This window comes from Thunnus thynnus, chromosome 1, assembly GCF_963924715.1.
Source record: "Thunnus thynnus chromosome 1, fThuThy2.1, whole genome shotgun sequence".
Lineage (NCBI taxonomy): Eukaryota > Metazoa > Chordata > Actinopteri > Scombriformes > Scombridae > Thunnus > Thunnus thynnus.
The window spans coordinates 18,057,142-18,078,368 of NC_089517.1; the positions used below are offsets into that span (position 1 = coordinate 18,057,142).

The 21,227-nt window shown below is 37.8% G+C and overlaps 1 protein-coding gene across 9 annotated transcripts in view; it reads left to right on the forward strand.

Annotated features, from left to right (window-relative positions):
• Positions 1 to 16,333, forward strand: part of plekha7b (pleckstrin homology domain containing, family A member 7b) — an 80,952-nt gene extending 64,619 nt beyond the window's left edge. For 8 of the 9 annotated variants that reach the window (XM_067588080.1, XM_067588097.1, XM_067588106.1 and 5 more), the window contains 15 exons: positions 945 to 1,013; positions 2,173 to 2,253; positions 2,382 to 2,531; positions 3,274 to 3,375; positions 3,646 to 3,757; positions 3,999 to 4,201; positions 4,969 to 5,160; positions 5,250 to 5,367; positions 5,531 to 5,622; positions 7,864 to 8,088; positions 9,623 to 9,850; positions 10,520 to 10,653; positions 10,902 to 11,050; positions 13,411 to 13,542; positions 15,623 to 16,333. In XM_067588080.1, the coding sequence (XP_067444181.1) occupies positions 945 to 1,013; positions 2,173 to 2,253; positions 2,382 to 2,531; positions 3,274 to 3,375; positions 3,646 to 3,757; positions 3,999 to 4,201; positions 4,969 to 5,160; positions 5,250 to 5,367; positions 5,531 to 5,622; positions 7,864 to 8,088; positions 9,623 to 9,850; positions 10,520 to 10,653; positions 10,902 to 11,050; positions 13,411 to 13,529 (1,974 nt within the window). In that variant the 3' untranslated portion in view covers positions 13,530 to 13,542; positions 15,623 to 16,333. The remainder of the gene's footprint in view (positions 1 to 944; positions 1,014 to 2,172; positions 2,254 to 2,381; positions 2,532 to 3,273; positions 3,376 to 3,645; positions 3,758 to 3,998; positions 4,202 to 4,968; positions 5,161 to 5,249; positions 5,368 to 5,530; positions 5,623 to 7,863; positions 8,089 to 9,622; positions 9,851 to 10,519; positions 10,654 to 10,901; positions 11,051 to 13,410; positions 13,543 to 15,622) is intronic. The other variant, XM_067588115.1, reaches the window with a different exon arrangement.
• Positions 16,334 to 21,227: the final 4,894 nt, after the last annotated feature.

Consider the following 21,227-nt stretch of genomic DNA (forward strand, 5'->3'; position numbering starts at 1 on the left):
CTGAAATTACAAAGAAAAGAAACAAATGCTCCAAATTTTGATTTTTTTTATGATTCAGTACGTGTTGACAGCAATTCCCACCAGCATACTGCTCACATTTTTCAGTCCTGCTGAATAATATAATGCATCTTCTACTGTTTCCATGACACATAAATACAATAAGCATAAGTTGTAACAAATTAAATCAGTTAACTAAGAAGAAACAAGAGAGTTTTTCCTCAGGTTTCAGCAGTGAAATATAATTTTACAGGTCTCTTCACTTATGTTGAACTGTGATGAGTTTCATCATATCAGTGGCTGAGATGTTTGGTACATTGACAACATATACAGCTCATTATTTTTAATGACCCCCACCTTTTCAGTCTCTTACCGCTGGCTTTGTTCACACTGTCGCTGCTCTTTCTGCCGGCACACACCCCGTTTTACCACACCATCATGAAGCTAGAGGCCTTGACATCATGGAGCATTTTAACATTGAGACAGTAAAATGAAGATATTTGTAAAGTAAACCTGACAATTTTCCAACACAAACCAAGATTTTTAACATTTCAGAAAGCATTTCCTTCCTCATGGTCTATATGAGGGACTTGGTTGTTCACAGTAACAAGCAGCCACAAAAGAGCAGCTCTGGGATTTTTGGGCTTTCCCCAAACTAGAAAAACCCAAAGATGCAGAAACTCTCTTTGCATAAATGTTTTTGCTCTGCTTCTGCACAAAGTTTTGTTATACCAGCTCATGCTCATGCTCTTTCTGGTTGCGTGATTTTTTTTTCTCTCATTAGTTTTTCTACTGTTCCATCTGGCTTGACTTGCCCAGCAGTCTCACTGTTTATTGTGTATTTGAAAATAATGCAATAGTTAAAGTAAAGCATTCATGTAAGATAAAATATCTCGTCTTCCTGGTATTAAACATTTGATTTTCTTTGTGGCTGTTGGGCATTTCAGGTTACTGGACGTGAAAGCCTAAAAAAAGAATCATCAAGGCCTGTGAAAATAGCAGAAAGCGATGCTGATGTAAGTGAATCATTATGCTCTCAGGACCGTTTGATAAGCACCCTGTTTATGTCTCTGTCTTTTCTTTAAGATCACCATTTCCGACTTCTTACAATCCACTACAGAGAAGCAGCTGACTTTGGTCTGACTTAACTGTGTATTTCAGTGTGGTTTGTGTGTGTGTGTGTTCTTAAGTCGTGGTAAACAGAGGCTGTGCAGGGAAGGGAACGTATGTACATTGCAACACTGTGGGGACACCCATCCACGCTGCACAGTGAGGGCCTGAGAGTATCGACCACAGCTTTTATTTTCCTCCCTGCAATTTAAAGGGAAAAATACATGTAATGGGAGTTTTAGATGTTGAGCTGTTAAATTTTTCAGTTTGATTTGCCTGATCCTGCTTCTCTCATTCTTTGTTTTCTGCTGAATAGAGGTAAATAAGATGGATGTCCTGGCTTTTCATCATTAGCATTGTTCCACTTTAACAATTTATAAGAAATTGCCAGTAAATTTGTCTGAACAATGAATATTTCATGCAATTAAAAACAACAATATACGGCAGCAAAATAAAAACAGCTTAATTATTAATTGAACAGAATGATAAATAGATCTGAGAAAAAAATGCACTGTGTGAGAAAGACTCTGAACTTGGCAGTCTTATGTTGTTTTCATAAACACATAACCCATTTCTGGGAAAACAAATCTGTCACTCTCAATAAACACGGTTTTCTCCAAAAGTGAATTTGAAAATATGGATTTTTGATTACGATTACTCATAATGGGCATTACCCGATCTTGCCCCCAAACTAGACAGTATAGAGCCTTTTGATATTTCTCACTGCACTGATGAGAGGAATTCCTCCGGGCTTTTCAAATAGATGAGCCTTATTGACATATTTATAGACAGCCTAGACTACAGTAGACGATCAATTCGTCTTATCCGTCTGTGTTGTTAGAATATAGTTCAACAAAGACAAACACAGAGCGGGCGACCTCTGTTGTAAACAGATACTGTATCTCATCAGCCCTGTGACTGTTTAATCTCTTTCCTGCATGTTCTGTCTGTGCTCTGATTTATTATTAGAGTTTAAAAGAGGATATTAAAAAGGAGAAGTATATGCAAATGTTCTTCCCGCTTTTCTTTGATACTGGATTTTCCCCTTTGTCTCTCTCTCTTTAGGTGAAATTAAGCCGACTGTGTGAACAAGACAAGATTCTGCAGGAGCTAGAGGCCACAATACGCACTTTGAAAGAAGACAAGGTTTTTGTTTTATACATTGCACATTTTTTTTCTCATATTTACAGCATTTAAATGTGTGTGTTAGGCTGTATTGGTGTGGTCCATAAATGTTTTCTTGTTATGACAGTGTCTTTCATGTCCCTATCTAGGACAAGCTGGAGTCTGTGCTGGATGTTTCCCACCAGCAGATGGAGCAGTACAGAGATCAGCCAGCCCATGCTGAGAAGATCGCCTACCAGCAAAAATTACTACAGGAGGATGTGGTGCACATCAGGGCTGAAATATCCCAAGTGTCCACAGTAAGATATGTTCATTATGGTCATAATGAGAAATACAGCTTTTTTGACTGTTTTGTTAAAGATAAAATATGCACCCCCCCCTCCAGCCCTCTCAAACAAACAACCCAGACAGTCTCCTCCACTACAAACATTCTACTACATGTGTTATGTTTTTATTGGTTGAAAACAAGATGTTCCCTTCTATTTTTAGTTGTTCTCTTTTGATGGTTTCTGCAACTGGCACCGTGTTTCAGGTTGACTGTGACTATCAAAATGAGTGTTTGGGGACAAACCTTGGGTCCAAAAGGAAACTCATAACTCATAAGTACAGTCCTCTGTCACTCTGGAAGATGTCAAAATGTTGATAAAATATTCAGTGTTAAAATGAGAAATGCTGAGTTTCAAAAGAACATTTATGTCAACACAACAAGAAGATGTGGGATGCCATGGCGGAGAACACAATAATAAAATGTTTTGTTTTCAGTGTCAAGACATTTCCAACCACATTCATTTTGTTCACAAATGTGTGACTTTCATATTGAGCAATCATTAAGATCTACCAGTAACTTTATCTGATTGAAAAAGAGTAAGAAGTGTTCTGGCGTGAAAACATACTACGACTCGAATCACTCATGACACCTGCTCTCTACTACTCCCTTCTGCCTCTTACTACACATGGACATACTGTATGTTCAAAGTGAGATGACTACAGTATCTGAAAGCTGCTTCTTGTCTTATTATAACACGGAGTTGTGTTCTGTAGGAGATGGAGAACGCATGGAATGAGTACAACAGGCTGGAGAGAGACGTGGACTGGCTGAAGTCAGCCCTGCAGGGACAGATGAACCGCAGTGATCTCTCTCAGGTCTGTGGCTCAGTGATCTCTGCTCACACACACAAGAACTCATTCTTTCTCATGGATGGGTGTGTGTGGGAATGAGTTAAAGAGGATGGAGTGCTGAGATCATCACACACAGATAAAGTATCTGTTCAGAGGGGATTATGCATTGATTTCAAATTCAAAAGAGATGACTTATTATCAATTGTATAAAAGGAATTTAACAGAACGAGCAAATGAAAATGTATATATGTGTGTGTGTCTGTGGATATCCATTATTTGTTTCTCTGTGAGCAGCAAGAGAAAATCCAGATCAGGAAAGAGTTGTGGAGGATTGAGGATGTTATCGCAGGCCTCAGCAGCAGTAAAGCCAACTACAAAGTCACTATCTCCTCTGTGACCAACCCAGGTGAGATTAGTGCTACGCCTACCCAGAAGCCTGACACCAACAGTTCCATGTGTACAAAGCAAATTATGTTTGCTTGTCTGTGCAATGCAGCTCAAGCCACGTGGTCATGCTACTGTAACTTAAAGCCCTTAATGTTATAGTCAGCGCTGATGCCTTCAACATTTCCCATGGGAAAAGAAAGCACCGTCCTTGGAGTGAGCGTGTATTCATTTTGCATTTTTGTGTACACTGACTTCCCCAGAGAGGAAATTTGTGCCTTCAGTGTCGGTGTCATCAGTGCCTTCTGTGCCTGGAAGTCCATCTGCTATGGAGATGAGATTGTCCCAGCAGCAGCAGAGCAGCCCCCACCTCAGCCCCAGTAGCCACCACCCCACAACCGCCACCCTTTCCCCCAGCCTCAGCCAGCAGCACCACTCTACAACCATCACCACTGGGCCTAAATGGGTGAGTGACCCATGCTGCAGAAATAAACTTCAGCTGGTTCTTATAAAATGAAGGGCGTGTATGAACACGTAGTCTTTGTACTACTAGTCATTTGTTTTGTACAGTACACCATTTCCTGTGTGTGACAACATATCACATGATTATTTGTGATGCCATACGGAAAGCATTTCTTCTAGTTCAGTATTTACATCTACATCTTTTTTCAGCTGCAACTGCATTTATATTCATTTATTAAATTGTCTGTTGATTTTTTTTTTTTATTAATCAGTCATTTAGTTTATAAAATGTAAGAAAATAGTGAGAAATGCCCATCACAATTCCTCAAAGTCCAAGATGATATCTTCACATCTTCAAATTGCTTGCTTTGATCAAATTCAAGGCCCCCAAATATTCCATTTACAGTGATGTAATATAGAGAAAACCAGCAAAGCCTCACAGCAGAGAAGCTAGAAGCTGTAAATGTTTGACTTTTTTCTTGATAAATGACTTAAATCATGAAGAATTTATCAAAATATTTGTCAATAGCTCTAGTTTTCTGATTTGCTTTATTGTATTGTAAAGAACTGAAGAAAAACATGGAATACTTTACTATGAGAGTCCACAAATCTTTGCAGGATAGAGGCGAAGGGAAATGAAGGGAGAGACTTTAACCCCTAAGCCAGCAATACGCTCCAGTTCATTAGTGCTTATGTGGCTTTTATGAAAGCCCTGATGTCACAGTTTGATGTCACATTTAAAGCATTTATCAGTTAGTTGTTCTATCGCAGGGTGAGGAAGACGTGCCTCCCAGACCTCCTCTACCTCAGCTTTACAGTCCTGATGAGCATCCCCCAGCTGTTCCCCCGCTGCCCAGGGAGACAACAGTCATCAGACACACCTCTGTACGTGGCCTCAAACGACAGTCAGATGAACGCAAGAGGGACAGAGAGATAGGCCAGTACACTAATGGAGACAGTAAGGTACATATCTGTGTATGTTTTGCGTGCACTGTTTAAAGTGTCTAAATGTCCGTTCACATCTGTGTATCATTTTTGTCTGTGTATTTTAGGTGGAACTCAGGCCTTTCCTGAGCGATCCTGAGCTTATGGGTGCTGGAGACGGCTCCAGCCACATCAGTGTAGCAGCATCAGGACATGACGGAGGTTACCAGACATTACCTAGCCGAGGTAAGTGGATGCTGGCACCAGTAGAGCTGATTTAGCTTTAGCATATTTACAACTTTAAATTTTTAAACTAGCACCTCACACATAAATCCCACCCACCAAGATTTTTTTTCACTATGATGCAAAGTTGAGAATTGTGTTTTAATGTTTGTTGGCTTCCCCTCAGGAGTGGCTGGCTCCTCGCTTAGACTGAATCAGTCTTCGAGCATTTCCTCTTATGTGACCCTCCGAAGAGCAGTTTCTGCTGCCGGCATGAAGGTGAGGCTCAGAATTAAACTAAAATAATCGATGCAGTAATAACTGATATTCTATGTGATACCAATAAAATGTACTGTATGAATTCATTTACTGAATGTTAGTTGTTTTATATTTGGAGCATACATATGTTTGCAGGTGGTTTCACAGGTGGGAAGTCAGTGAGGGATTCCCTTTGTCTGCTGGCATTAGTGACTTGAGAGAATGTGATGAAAAAGAGCAGATGAAATGAAGAATATAACTGTAAGAATTGGTGAATGGCAGCAAATGTAGTGGAGCTAAACTTATGTGCCAGATGGTATTATAACTGTTGATACAGTCTTAACCCCCTTATTGTGTTTGAAAAGGGTTCACACCCTTAGTTTTGACAAATTTGACCCGTGTTTGAATTCATTAACTAGCACTGAAAAAAACACTAATTATCATCCAGTAAAATGTTTAAATCTGCTAAGTGACAAATGACTTTTTATTCATCCATTACCATTATATCTATATATATATACATACTTACTTTGATATTTTATGTACCGTAGACCACATTTATCTTACAATGTACAAATCATTTTCAAATTAAAATAGGCACAATTCATCTTTTTTATTGTGTATGATGAACAGAATGGCAAATATAAGACCGTGAGGCTAATGATAAACAAAATAATTCCCAAAATAACTTGTTTGTATTTTCTTATACATTGAAGAAATGAGCAATTATTCATCTGTCATCTATTGTGTTATAGATCAAAACTGATCCCATATATTTTCTGATGTAAAAAGGAAAAAAAAATGTCCATTTAATTTTCAAAAACAACACTTAATTTTGGTCACTCACACAAGTGTTATCTCCAGCATGGTGTGTGTGTGTGCGCACATGCGTGTGTGCACGCTGCGCCGGGTGTGTGGTGAGATGTGAGAAAAAAAGCACGAGAAAGCCCCTGCTTTTATACTGCTATACAGCTGGGGGAACAGGAGATGTGTATGTATGTGTGTGTATGTGTGCGCACATGCGTGTGTGCAAGCTGTGACGGGTGTGTGGTGAGATGTGAGAAATAAAGCATGAGAAAGCCCCAGATATATATTGCTATACAGCTGGGGGAAAGGAGACGTGTACGTGTGTGTGTATGTGTGTGTGTGTGTGTGTGTGTGTGTGTGTACGTGTGTCTGTCAAAGGCTACTTTGGGGACAAATTTCGGACTAAAGACGAGTCAACTGGGGATGGCTTGTCCAACTAGGGACAAAAGTTGTGTCCACAATTGTCCCATATTTGCTGCCTGACACTATACAATTGAATTCAAGTCAATACTCTATCTTGGCATGAGGCATAATTTTAATATTATTACACAATATTATTATACTATTATTATAGGATTTTATTACTATTATTTTTGTTTTGTTGTCATTTTTGTTATTCATGATGGTTTGGCAACATTTACTATGTATTTCTCTGCATAAACAATCCATAATTACTACCTGGCCAAATTTGACCCATAACACAACAGATGTAACTTTTTTTTTAATAGCCAAAAACAAAAATGATCAAAGTATGTTTTATCGTATTCAGTAGACCACTGTAGAGGATGTAATGAAGCCTGACTAAGCCTGATATGACTATCAAAGACAATTATTAATCTCAAGTCATCATATGGAAGTTAAAAGTATATTTCACACATCTAAACTTGAAAACAGGTCAAATTTGACCCAAACACAATAGGAGGGTAATATACTGAAATTTGAATCTGCAATAATTAAACAGCATTATTTTTCAATCACAATCTTAATAATTTAGAAATCACATTGTTAAGAACTCAAGTTCAAATGTTTTTATGTTATTTCTGGGGAAAAAATCCATGATTTCAAAATAATATTATGTTTTTAGGTATTTCTGATGTGATACAGTGACAGACTTTGGTAAAATGCATCTTATTCAAGTTTGATCTTAAATTGAGGACTTTGTTACGATACAAATATATAGACATACAATAAAGATTAATACTGAATTATTGCCCTACTAATAACCAACTACATATATTAATTTTGTTATAAATAAGTATTGTTCTGGAGAAGAAAGATACATTTTGCTTTCGGTTCGGTAAGTATGTTAAGTAATGTCTCAGTTGTGAAAACTGGATTGTGTACTGAGGTTCTTTTTCATTCCTTTAGCCTCTCTGTTCAATTTGGTTGTTTTTATTTTTTTTCCATTCGCCTTTTGGTTTTATTATCAAGTCTCTTTCCTCCCACTTCTCTCAGGAGAGACCAAAAAGTGCCTTGGAGCGCCTGTATTCTGCGGACCCGGTGCAGCAGCAGCAGAGTGGGAAGATGAGTGCTGATGAGCAGCTTGAGAGGATGAAGAGGCACCAGAAGGCTCTCGTCCGACAGCGCAAGCGTACCCTGAGCCACGGAGACCGCCATGCCTCTTCATCATCGCGCCCCTCATCCTCATCCTCACGCCCGCTTTCAGCAGACTTGGGATCAGTATGTTACTAGAGCAGCATCACACGTCACACTCTCACGCATGACGACAACCAAACAGAGAGTGGTGATCTATCTACAGTAGTAATGCATGCCTTTACTCAGTGTAGACGGTCTTTTCTCTGTTACTGACATTACAAAAGTTGATAGTAATACAGTAAATTAGTGCAGTATGGTAATTCACTATGTGGCTTTAACTGTACTTATTTCATGCATGTTGTTTGCAGACCTACAGATAAGTTTATTACAGTTTCTGCTTCACAGACAGTAGCACAAAAAGTTTATCAAAAGGTTTATGATACTTATATAATTGTCAGAACACGTTTATTAAGTGAAATTAATTACATTTACATTGAAAAGGGGTTCTTCTTGTTATTCTTGTTCAAAATCTTTACAAATGATATATCTTCAAACACAGATAACACACTAATTACCTCAGACACAGGCCTTCAATGCATCTGCCCCTCACACTCATCCATTTCTGGGTATTTTTTTTCCCACTACTCTCTGTTATAGATCCTAACCCATCCTCTCACCTCTCCTCCATACTACTACATTGTTAGTTTCCTATCACTGGCTTCTGCTTTCAGAATAACACCCAGTGTTGTCCCTCTTCTAGATACTAAATGTCTTCCATTCTCTTCAGACAGCCCATGTTCTGTGTGTTTACGTGTGGGTGCGTGTGAGAGAGAGAGAGAAAGCAAGTGCCTACGGGTTTTCTACAGTACTGACCAAAACATCGACACACTGAGCAATGCCTATTTAAGTTTACTCATCTCAACCTCATCATAACATCTCTGCTTGCTGGATTTTCATGACTCAAAAGAAGATAAAGATGGTCTGAGTGCTTGTAAATCGGGGCCTGTTTTAGCCCCATTTACCACCTCCCAGTCGTTGTAGGATGAAGAATTGCCTTTTATTTAGACAATACTAAAGTGTATGACATCCATTTCATATCAAAACATTGGTAAAGTGATATCAGTGTTTGCTCAGTGTTTTTTTATCTGCTAATTAATCTTTAGTTATAAGATTTCAATTGTGAATGTTTGCAAATAAATAAACATTATTTTCTAATGAACTCATATTGCCATGTTTTTCATTTATTCTATTTTTTTCTCTGAATACATACATATAGTGTATGTGGTTGTGTTTGGTGAAACTCATCAGTATGAGCGACGTGATCTATCCTGTTTGTTTTGCTGTCCTACTTATCACTGTTGTAGATAATTTACAGCATGCTGTGATTTGAGAGTTTTCAATTTCATATAAGCATGCATACTCATATATGCATGTGCCCTCTATTTTTGCTTTTTCACACCTGTACACACACACACAAACACAAACACACTCTCTGCAGTCTTTAAAATCAGGTTATGATACAAGCGATAACTAGTGTGTTGCACAGTGCTTGTTACATGGGATTACGTGCGAAGGCAAGTGAAGTACTTTCACATTTAATTGTTAAACGAAACAACTTGTCAGCATCCTGCAATTTGTTTCACAGTCTTGTTTTTTTTTTCCTGTGTGCGTTGTCCAGTGGAAGAGAGAGCAGGAGTTTGACCTGCAGTTGCTCGAGAGGGCTGTCCAGGGGGAGGAGGCTCAGGGAGTTAGGAGCGTCCAGGGGGAGGAAAGGCCACCTGAGCACAAAGAGAGACCCCGCTCGCACTCTGACGAATGGCTGACCTTCCGCTCCGCAGCTACAACCCCTCCCGCCCATGAGATCGACCTTGAACCACTAGAATATGACCTGGATCTAAACAAAGAGGTAACAGCAAGTTATCTTTGTTTCAGTGAAGAAACATTGAGCTCAATGTGAACACAGAAATACAAGAAATTACCTTGAGCTGATCACCTCAGCCACATAAGACAGTAGCTATAACATTGTTAAACTAAGTCAGCCTGCTCACATGAAAAGGATTTATTTAGTAAATTCAGAGTATATGTTGACTGGTGCTTACTCTCTGAGGCAGACAAATGAGGTAGAAGAAAACAGACAGACATCTGATATTATTTAAAAATTTCTTCAATAAAATACTGTAGCTGTCAGTAGCTTTCAGCCCCTATAAGCAGCTACATTCCTCCTGGTCTGTGTTGTTAGATCTGATCTTTTTTGCAGTTTTAACCAAGTAGCTTAATATCCAAGAGCAGGCGTTCCCTTTATAGTGAACCAGTGAGCTAAATCTTTCTTATATCCTTGTGTGTCATTCAGCTCATCCTTACCCATCCATCTATTTATCACTACAGGATCATAAACTATATCTGTAAAGTGTTTTGTGGATTTTTACTGCTATTCCTTAAAAAATTTAACAAATTCTCCACTCAGAAATCATCACTTGTGTAAATTCTTGGATGGCCTGAAAGAGCTAATGATTGTAAAGCAGCTTAGATCTTGCGTGAACTTGAGAAAACCCACACCATATCTGTTTTTGTGTAGCTGTCCAAGCCTCAAAAGGTGTTGATCCCGGAGCGATACGTTGATTCAGAGCCTGAGGAGGCACTCAGTCCTCAGGAGGTGGAGGATCGTCATCGTAAGGTGGAACGCATCAAGAGCATCTTAGCGAAATCCAGGTAAATAAAATAAGTAAATTTGTATTCAAGTGCTGCTGATAAATGAAGCTGTATGTTGATAATCATTCTCCCTACAGAAGTGTGATGGAGCAAGCTGCTCAATTCCCTCAAAACTCTTGTCTGTGACCTCATTGTAGGTGGTCACGTGGCAAGAAAAATGCTCTTATGGCAATAAATGCATTATCACATTATTACCAATGCATCATGTTTCCTCAATTTGGTGTTTTATTTCTATTTGCATGGGACAGTGTGCAAAACCTAACACCGACAGTGTCCGTGGACAAGCCGGAGGCGGGGCTGGTGGCACTTGACTCGGCTCTGCAGGAGCAGGAAAGGATCATCACCATGTCCTACGCTCTGGCCTCGGAGGCCTCCCTCAAAAGCAAACTGGTCGCAGGTTGGTCATTCATATCACTGGAATAAAATCTCTCTTCATTTGACCCAGTGCTTGTTATAGGTTATACATCTTTGCTTTATAAAGGAGTGTGAAAAAATCTAGTTTGATGATCATTATTCCACAGAAGTACTTACAGAAATAATTATTACTGTATTTGCCAAAAAAAAAAAAAAAGAAGAAGAAGAAGAAGCAGAGCTGACAGTATCAGTAAAATTTTTCCCGGCATCAAATTGACATCTTTTGGTTGAAGAAGGGATAAAGAGAGGGAAGTAGCCTTTCAAGAATGCTGGATTGATGGTATGGAGATGAGAAGGGCAGAAGGTGCAGAGTCAAGCAATAAGGCTGTTCATTTCCTAATAACTGAACATTATTCCTTATTAGAAGCTCAGATAGTCTCTAATTGCAATCCGTGTAGAATCTTTCAGACAGGGGAGGAATCGCTTGATGAGGCCATTTTGTGTGCTGATCAATGACCCAGTCAAACTCTACTCTCCTTCTGCATACCATTGATGCTTCTTTGAACCTAGCTCTGAACCTGCATAAAAGACACTGCGCTCACTTTTCATCTCTTTCATACTCTACAGCAGGCAGGCAAGTTCATTTTCACTGTAGCTACAGCAGATTGTCAGTCTGCTTCGCTCACTCACACACACACACACACATGCACACATATATCTGTCACACACAGTAACACTCAAGCTGTCAGAGTGTGTGGAAGCTTAATATGCACTGTGAGGCAAAGTCAACAATTATAACATTATTTCCAGCATTGAGAAATGTCAGAGAATATAACTGGTGGCATCTTGTCAGTGGAGAATGAATCAATGACTTTCTCTCCCTTTGGTGTTCAAGTAATCCCTGAATTAAAAGAAGAGTCTTTTTCACAGTATTATGCATGAGAGGCTTCAATAATGCCAGCATAAAAGCAGGAATATGCAGCACCGCAATTTCATGCAGTATATATTAAAAAGCAGTTTTGGATTGTTGGATTAGTTATTCTAAATAGATAAATAATTTGGTGTTTTGTAATTACTTGTCTGAAATATCGAAAAGAATCTAATTTTGTGCTGGTAAAATTAAATACAAAATATTAATGATCCACGCAAAGTAGTAGAAGTGCCTCTTCAACCTTTCATTGCTTTTTTCTCTCTGTTAAACTGATGAGATGTTCAAATGATGAAAAAGTAAGCTCACATCACACCAACACGCACACTATCGTAATTACTTTCTGGATTTCAAATACTTTCAGCTCATGGAAGAAAAAAGGCAAGCAAAACAATGATGCATGTTACCTGAAATCACATTGATTTAAAGGAATCTGCACATAAAACGATTTTATTTGGACACACAGCTGGAAAAACAGCAGCTCAGAAGTTGCTAAAAACATTTAAAGACACTGTTGATGCTACAGTATGAAGAGTTATGGATCTTTTTACATTCTGAGTTAGAGAGAAGCACTTTTAATACATCTTGGTTTTCATGATCTATTTGAAAATAATACTTATTTAATTACATTTCTTATAATCTACATGTTCACATTTTTGAAATGATGGATTTTTTAAAAAGTGTCTTATACTTGGATTTAACTAACCATTATTTTCATGATAATTAATCAATTGATTTCTTATTTGAATAATAGTTTTGTAGTGATTAAAAAACAGTGAAAAATGTCCAACAAACCAAAGATATAGACAAAGAAATTCAATTAACAAAGATATAAAACAGAGAAAATCAGCAAATCCTCACATTTGAGTGGTTGGAACCAGTTCTTTTTTTGATAATTGACTGAAATGATTAATTGATGATCATTAAAATTATTTCTGATAGATTTTATGTCGATCAGCTAATCGATCTAATAGTTTCAGCTCCAGTTTATATTGTGATATAGTAGTTATTCCTTTAATATTGTATTGTCGTAGCATTCCGCCATTGTCGGCAATGCTGCAGTGCAATGATGGCTTTATGGCAGTATTAGATTTGCAGAAACTTTGCATCAATGTGATTTGTTAGGTATTTCATTTGCTAATTTGCTGAATAAACAAAAACAGACACTCCCACTTGGTTATTTTAACTAAAAAAAGGCTTCTAATCGGAATATCCAGAAGAAAAAAAAAATATTGACATTGACATATAGAGTGATTTTATCCATGTTGCCCACTATGCAGAATACAGGAAGTGTAAAGAAAGCTGACAGACATTAATCACTGTCGTACAGTAGTTGTGTGTTCTTTCAGAGACAGTGTGTGCTGCTGAACCAGTTCCAGCCTTCAGTATGCCCTTAAAGCTGCACATCTGACATTTGATTCAACCAATGTCATTTTCTCCCTTTTTCTCTTTTACCTCTGTCCTCTCCTCCGTAGTTCCACCACAGGCCCCTCCTCCTCCTCCACCCCCTCCTCCTCCACCTCCTCCTCTCCCTCCTGTATCTCTGGCGCCTCCCTCTCCTCTAAGCAACGGAATTCACTACACGTTTGTCTAATCCGAGAAATAAAGTAAGGCCTAACCGCATGTTTTACGGCACTAATGTTTTCATGGCCTCACTAATTCTCTCTAACAAGGGGCTCCGGTGTGCTTTGCACCTCACTGCATGCTTACTCCTCTGTTGTGATTGTAGGAAACACATCTTGTCTAGGTTAGGGAAGCCCTGCCTCTGCTCCCATTATAATCAAAACAAACATCTGCAGGCAGTCTGCTCATCCCACTGTGATAATTGTGTGTAAATTGTTTTTTTTTTTTGTTTTTTTTGTACCACTGCCAAAATATTTATGGATGGTTGAGGAAAGAAAGGGCTCAAACGAACATGACTGCTTGTAGCATTGTGTATAATTAACAAAAGAGACACCTTTTGATTTAGCACCTTGACAGTTCAGCAGTCAGCACAGCTGCATTCCACAGCACCAATTAGCTCCCCATCTGTAGCCTAGCAGTGATAAGTCAGAAAAAAAACTCAACATATCACTGTTGTTACTGTAAATGCAAAAAGAAGGCTTGTGTCATTTTACCACCTTATTTAAAACTTAAATCCATCAGCCAAACTGACAGATATTTGATTGCTAAATTTTGTTTCTGAATCTTAAGTTATTCATTTATATGATCATAAACCCCCCATGAACTAATTAAAGTGATATATATACCTGGAGGGTGATAAAATACGTGCCGTACATGGGCACACATACATAAAAAATTCATATATTGCTAACTGAACACACACACACACACACACACACACATAGTGACAAAACATCCATCGACAGTAGTTGTGTTTAGCCTTTGACCATGTCACATCAGAAGATGTTCTGTAGCGCTCACATCTGCTTACAGGTGGTGTTGATGTTTAGCTGGTTTGTAAAAGTTTTCTTTGCCACTGTGACCACTGCTTAAGATCAGACTTTAATATTTGGATTTCTTATTTCATGTGACAATTACAGAACTACAGCAGAGACCACTGAACTGTAGTGTATCTGCACAACTTTTTTAAGAACCAGTTATACTGCAGCATTCTTAGGTGATTTGACTGTGACAGACTGTAAAACCTTCAGTTATTTCTTGCATTTTGAGGAAGAGTATGAGAGACTTTTTCTATGTACTCAGCAAATGTATCAGCACATCACATAGAGAGTAATGTTCACTCATTCTTCTATATATGAATTATATGGCTTTTCTGTCTGTGTAGTAGATATTTATTGCCATTGCCATTTTACGTCTGATAAAATCTTAAATAATAATCCTTTAATGTCACTTTTAGTAATGTGTGTGTACTACAGATGCTTGGAGTGTTACAAGGTCTAGGTGGAGGATACAGGTTTACTTGACTATTACATACTCAATGTCTAGGAAGAGCATATTTGGTTAATGTTGCACATGTTTTTGGTCATGGTGGGTTGACAACAACCTCTGAAAAGACATTAAGAGCCTGGACTCCCTAGTATTAATACATTTTTAACCCTTACATACTTTTCAGGTCAAATTTGACCCATTTTTACATTTGAGAGCAGTAAAAGCACCCTAAACACCTTTATTTCAGTCAGAAATTTTGTAAAAGTGACAAATATACAAAAGTGGAATTTTTGTTGTTGTTGTTGTTGTTGTGCAGCTTGTGCTACCGGGATAAATTTGACCGGTATTTATTAAAAAATTCAAAAATCACCATTCAAAAATGATTTTTGCATTCCTCATTCATTCAGTGACAGTCATTGAAATCGTTTAGGTTGTTTTAGGTAAGAGAGACCATAAGAAGTGCAATTGTGAATGTTTTTTCTCCATAAACAAATAGCATAAAACCTTTAGAATACACTCTCTCTGCTCTGTGAAATCTTAATTAAGGATTAATCACCCATTTATTAAAGACTGATAAGGTATTTATGACAGAATAACAGATGTAAAGTTTGGTATAGAAATGGTATGTAAGGGTTAACAGATTCATTCTCTTGTACACAAAAAAGAAAAGAAAATCCCTGGTGATTTCTCATTCTGATTAAAACCTGCTGTCATATTTACACTGTGTTGTTGTCTGTTGAAACATTGTCTTCTGTTCATGTACTTACTTTGTCTTTCTCTCGTCTCACTTCTCAGCTCAAGCAATTTCTGGACACTGAGGTGCTATTTCACAATGACAACAAACAGCTGGATTCTACGAGAAGAGAGGATTTTGTTTTATTCTGGACACCTTTCTATACAGCAGTAGAGGAACTGTAGTAAACATTTAACATGCTCTCTGAGGCTCACGCAGCATTGACTCGTTAAAGCGTTTCTAGTTGCTGAAAGCGACTTTCCCGAAGAAAACAGAAGACTTTGCTTTGGGAGCTGCTGTGCTTATTAACTATGGAGGAACTGTCTAACAAATGTTAATCTCATCATAATAAAAAAAAAAATATTTTCTACACATTATTGCACTTTGAATTGTACATTGTATCATGGTGAAAAATTGAAACTAATATTTTCAAGGTATGACTGAATTGCTTTTACTTGCAGTGTGATCTCAACTGGGGACATTTATGTTTGTTTTTTCAGGTACAGAATGTTAAAAACAAGAGGTACTAAATGTGTCATGATGGTAGTATTTTTGTCAAAACTCAGATAATATTCTTACACCAAACCACTTGAAATATCATGTGTACGTATGTATCTACTGTAGCACTGCCAGTCTCCTTTTAGCTTGCCAAAATGAGTTTTATTTTTGCTTACATCTGGTTGAAAATAACCTTTAACATATTTTCTGTGTGACTGGGGAAGGTTGCACAATGGAAATTTATAAAAATGTGAATATTAAATATATTAACACAATGTTTTGTTCATCACATATGTATTTCTTTATTTTACCATATACAGTAAACTCAGCTATCCCACTACTCGAAAAACGAAGTAATCAATGACCTTTTGTCCTTCTATACCAGTGATAAAAAGTTGCCTGAATACAGCTTATACATCCCTATAATTGACTTGATCAAGTCACTGGTGTTGATCAGCCACCACGTCAGCTCTTGCAGCTATATATGGTTGCTGTGTGCATATGAAGGGTAACAGTCTTACCTACTGCTCCTGTAAAGAGAAATCACTACACTGTGCAACATAAAAAGAAAAAGCTCTCCTAAATCAAGAGAAAAAGGACAATTTTATGTGATGTAATCAAGTGATACTCAGGAATTCCTACATCACTGACACCAGAGTAATAAGCTTAATGCTTATTTTGCCTGAGCTGCATTAAAAATTGTTTTAAATTATATTGAAAATGAATTCTTGACCTTGGAAACAGCACTACACTGATCATTGTCATTGACTGCCACTGTAGCGGCAGGACAGTGTTGCCCTGCTGCCTGCTTTTAGGGATTCGGTATTGTACAAAATGTAGTTCGAACTGTCCAGATCCCATCTAAATATTTAATTCTTGTTTGATTGAGAAATTAGGAAGGAAGAAAGGTAACTATTACCTAAATTATTTACTTTTAAGCTTACAAAAAAAAGCCTTTGTTCTTCATTATATTTCACTGATGCATTTTTTCACCGTATCTTTATTCTAATCATGTACAAAGGAAAAGTACAAAATGTGCACTCATCATAGCTCCAAGATTCTCTTTGAACTTCCACATTGATTGCCTTGACCTATTAAACTTCATTCTATTATTTGAAAAAGGAACCAAAGTATGGCATGCTCAAAGGAGGTGAACTTTCAATACAAAAAAAGGCTTCTTGAAATGTTTCTTAAGTTCAAAGCTTTTTCCATCTCAAAAGGGCATTTTTAATTCTGTGTATTTTCAACCAAGAAGGTGGATACTAATAACTTTGGATTCTGAAGTACAGAATTCATATCTTTAAATCATGAACTATGTCTCCATTGCAATTGTAAAAGAAACCTCATAGATATACATGTATTGAACTTCTGATGATAAAAAAAAAACAGAATTTAGAGAATATAGTATGTTTTTTAAATAGAAACTGCAACTGTGTTGTTATTATCTTGCTTAGAATCTTACAGATTTCAACACAAATATTTATCATGTTATATTTATCATGAATAACCCTGGTGCACGCACTCGATAGGATGTGATGCACACTTCTTTTAATGCAAACGGCGCCTCGCCCTCCTTCGCTTCTCTGATAGTGAGCCGTTGTGTTGCGGTTCCCTCCCAAGTGACATCTTTATCTTTAATTGGAGAGTAATTACTTTCACTCGTCTGCTGCGTGGCGTGCTTTGACAACACCTGAGAGAAAGGATGCACCTCCCTCAGCTCCACGGTGGGTGCAGCCACATCCTCTCTGCCTCCGTCTCTCCTCCAGGATCGGGGCCCCACTGCGCCTGCTGGCCCTGGTGGCTAGAAGACCCATCACATCCTCTGTTCTGCTTATTTTGCAATAAAATGGGATGTTTTTCCCTCCTCCTGCAAAAATTCACCCAAGACCCTCCACTGAGGATTGTGGCATTTCCATGTATTGACGTTTGGCTGGTGGTTCGTATACATTTGTTATTCTATGCTCTGGACTTCAAAGAGAATGAAAGAGGGCCTATTATGCTAATTGGGTCCTGTTCTGTTAAACGCAATCAAGGCCTCCCGCATTAATCCGTTACTAAATACTTACTGGCTTCAGAAATGCTTTTTCAGATGCCGAGAGACACATACTGCTCAGTTTCCTGACAGGGATGCTTGTTAGAGAGTAGTTTTTGTAGATGTACTAACTAGGTAAGCAGTAAGTAAGTAGCAGAAAATAAAATGTTACTTTTTAAATCACAAAACTGAGAGAGTCTTGTTCCAGTGTTCATAGTGTGCTTAAAGTGATGCTGGTCAGGTTAAGGTTTTGACTTTTGCTGCTGGTTTTTTTTTTTTGCCAGGTTTCTTTTTTGCCAGGTGTATGGTTGAAAGGAAGAGCCTATTGAGACCATGCTGAGGATTTTGACCTTGTTCTCCGGTCTATATTGTTCACTACACTGCATTTGTAAAATATTCACAGCTTTCCCCTGACAGCAGCAGAGAAAGGAGAAATCCCACACTGATTCCCATTGATATCTATTTCCATCACATAAATATTATTGTTACTTGCTGTGAATGTCTGAGGATTAGACTACAGTGGAAACACAGCCGGCGCCTCCTTTACACACCATGGGGACCCGGATTGTAGTCCAATTGTACAAATGAAACCAAGGAAGCCGATGCAATAGGTGCTTTGATTTTAAAACAGTATTTTATGCTGTTTTATCATTTTCAAGCTCCACATATGGTACATTTTTTAATATGTAAGAAATGGAATGGTGATTTGTTGAATAATTGAAGAGTTAGGAATCACTGAATATTCCTCCTAACGTGCATGCATGCTATAAAAAGAATAGAGGGAAAGCTGAATTACAGTCACGCTGCACATTAACCTAACTATTTGCAGTAACTAAAACAATACCATTTGTGTCATCTTTTAGATAAAAAGCCATTGTATCAAGGTTTTATAGTTCTTGAGAGATACAAAAATATAAAATATTAAGTCATACAGTTACTATCTTAATATATTAAACCAGTAAGAGGACACAATCCCTCCAACATTAATCATTAAGTGTGTGTTGAAAAGGTGTTACATAAAACAATAATCTTGTGTTCCTTAAACGGAAGGCTTTTACAATACCTACAGTGAATTGGGCTTTTTGTACATAAAAGCAATTGCTTTGTAAATGAAGCAAATGCCCCTGGGCCTCCTCTTTAATCTAGCAGCTCCATGCACACACACACACACACACACACACACACACGCATACTGAGCTAAGTGAAATTTACTTCATTCAGCGTCTCTCCTGAAAAGACTACAAATGCATCCGCAGATCCACAGTACAGTATCACAGTGACGCATCAGTGTTTTTAAAATACACCAGGCAGGACTCGTCTTGCAACTGTCAGATTAAGCCATAATTAATAAGATGTTTTGCTGAAATACTGCTACTGTTGTTGGCTCTTATGAAAAACAAGAAACTCACATATCCAGACTCCTGATTAGACCTCAAATAACAAAAAAATGTGGATTATGTATTAAGAAATACATTACACATATGCTACCACATATAAGTGTATTCATGAGTTGATATTTGTAGTATTGTTGGCACAGGCTGTGTGATGATGTCCCTGAAAACTATATAATTAGAATTGGCATGTTGCACTTCTTATTTCAACATGATTAATCAGTGGTTCTCTGTTAACTTGAAAGGAAATATTAGATCCTGACTAAACTTTGATGAAATCCAGAGTCACAAGTAAGAGATTTGGGTCAACTAATGAGAACAGAGCGTCCCACTTTGCAAGTCCAATTGGGAGAGAGACGATTTGCATGTATGCAAATAGTGTTTGAGTTAATTGCATAATGGCATTCAGTAATGACTAAGTTATAGTGGTTTGGTAGATGACGGTTCTTTACATCTTGACCGTGTCAGTGGTTGACCGTGTCACGAGCAGCACCATCTCACTGACGGCAGGTATGTAGGATTATTTAATCCCTTGTCACTGAAGAAGATCTTCATACAGTAAGTCATAGATTTACACTTTTCTCACAGTACACAACAATAAATATTCAGGACACTGTTGTGAACTGGAAAACTACAAAGCAAATTCACCACAGCCTGCATTTATATTCAAAAACTACTCATTTAAAATAACGACGTATCCATCACTTCATTTTCACATCACTTATCCTGCCTGGTGTCATGGTGGTAAATGTTTTCCCCATAACTCTCTAACTCCATTTGAACTGCTACTGTTGGTGTAATCTCTGTCTGGCACAGACTGAATAAAGCAATAAACATAAAAAAATAATGTCTGTAAAATTTTTTGATGATTTAAAAGCAAGTGAAAAGCAAAGGTGTTGCTCAACCCCTTGCAGAGCGACTGATGAATACTAAAAAAAATTAAAAAAAATAAAAAAATTCTGCATTCAAGTGAAGGAGGAGTGGCTGAAGCGTTGCCATCATCTTTGCCCTTGCTGGGTTTGTTTAATTTGCAGCGGATGCAGGGTTATACAACAGTAAAACATCTCTCCATAATGACCACATTCCATGACATGCAGCTTATTGTTTCACTCCACAGATCAAAATAGTTTGTGCACATCTGTAATCAACGTGTTAATCTGTCTTGCCACCAACACAACATGTCAGAATGAATTTGAAACAATTAAAAGCTCTGTTTCATATCCTGGTATGTTAACCCACATTTTCTGATTTTATTGGCTTAATGTCATGTTGAAGGTTTAAAGTTTAAAATCTTACTCAGAAAAAAAAAAAAAATGTAGATAATTGTGAATCCTCATCGAGAATACTAATCACTCTCTTCCTAAGCATGAATCAGCTGCACACCTTTGAAACCTGCTCTAGCTGCACTGTAATCAAAGCAGCCCCCACCTCCCTCCCTCCCTCCCTCCCTCCCTCCTCATCCTCACTCACTGACTGAATGGCGTTCTCTAATTAACCATGCAGAACAGGAGAAGAACACATGTTAATTTAATGTAACAAAAATGTTGATTTTCATGCACTCTCCTTTTCAAATATTTATGGGCTAGACTTGAATTTCAAGATGCATCAAAGACTCACAGGATATGCAAATGTGTCTGCCTTACCCCCCAACAAGTTGGACTGTCTTTTGCTATTCATGTGGGCTTCATTGCGCTACCATTTGAGCTATAAAGAGGAAGCCATTACAGTCACCTCTATAAAAATAGT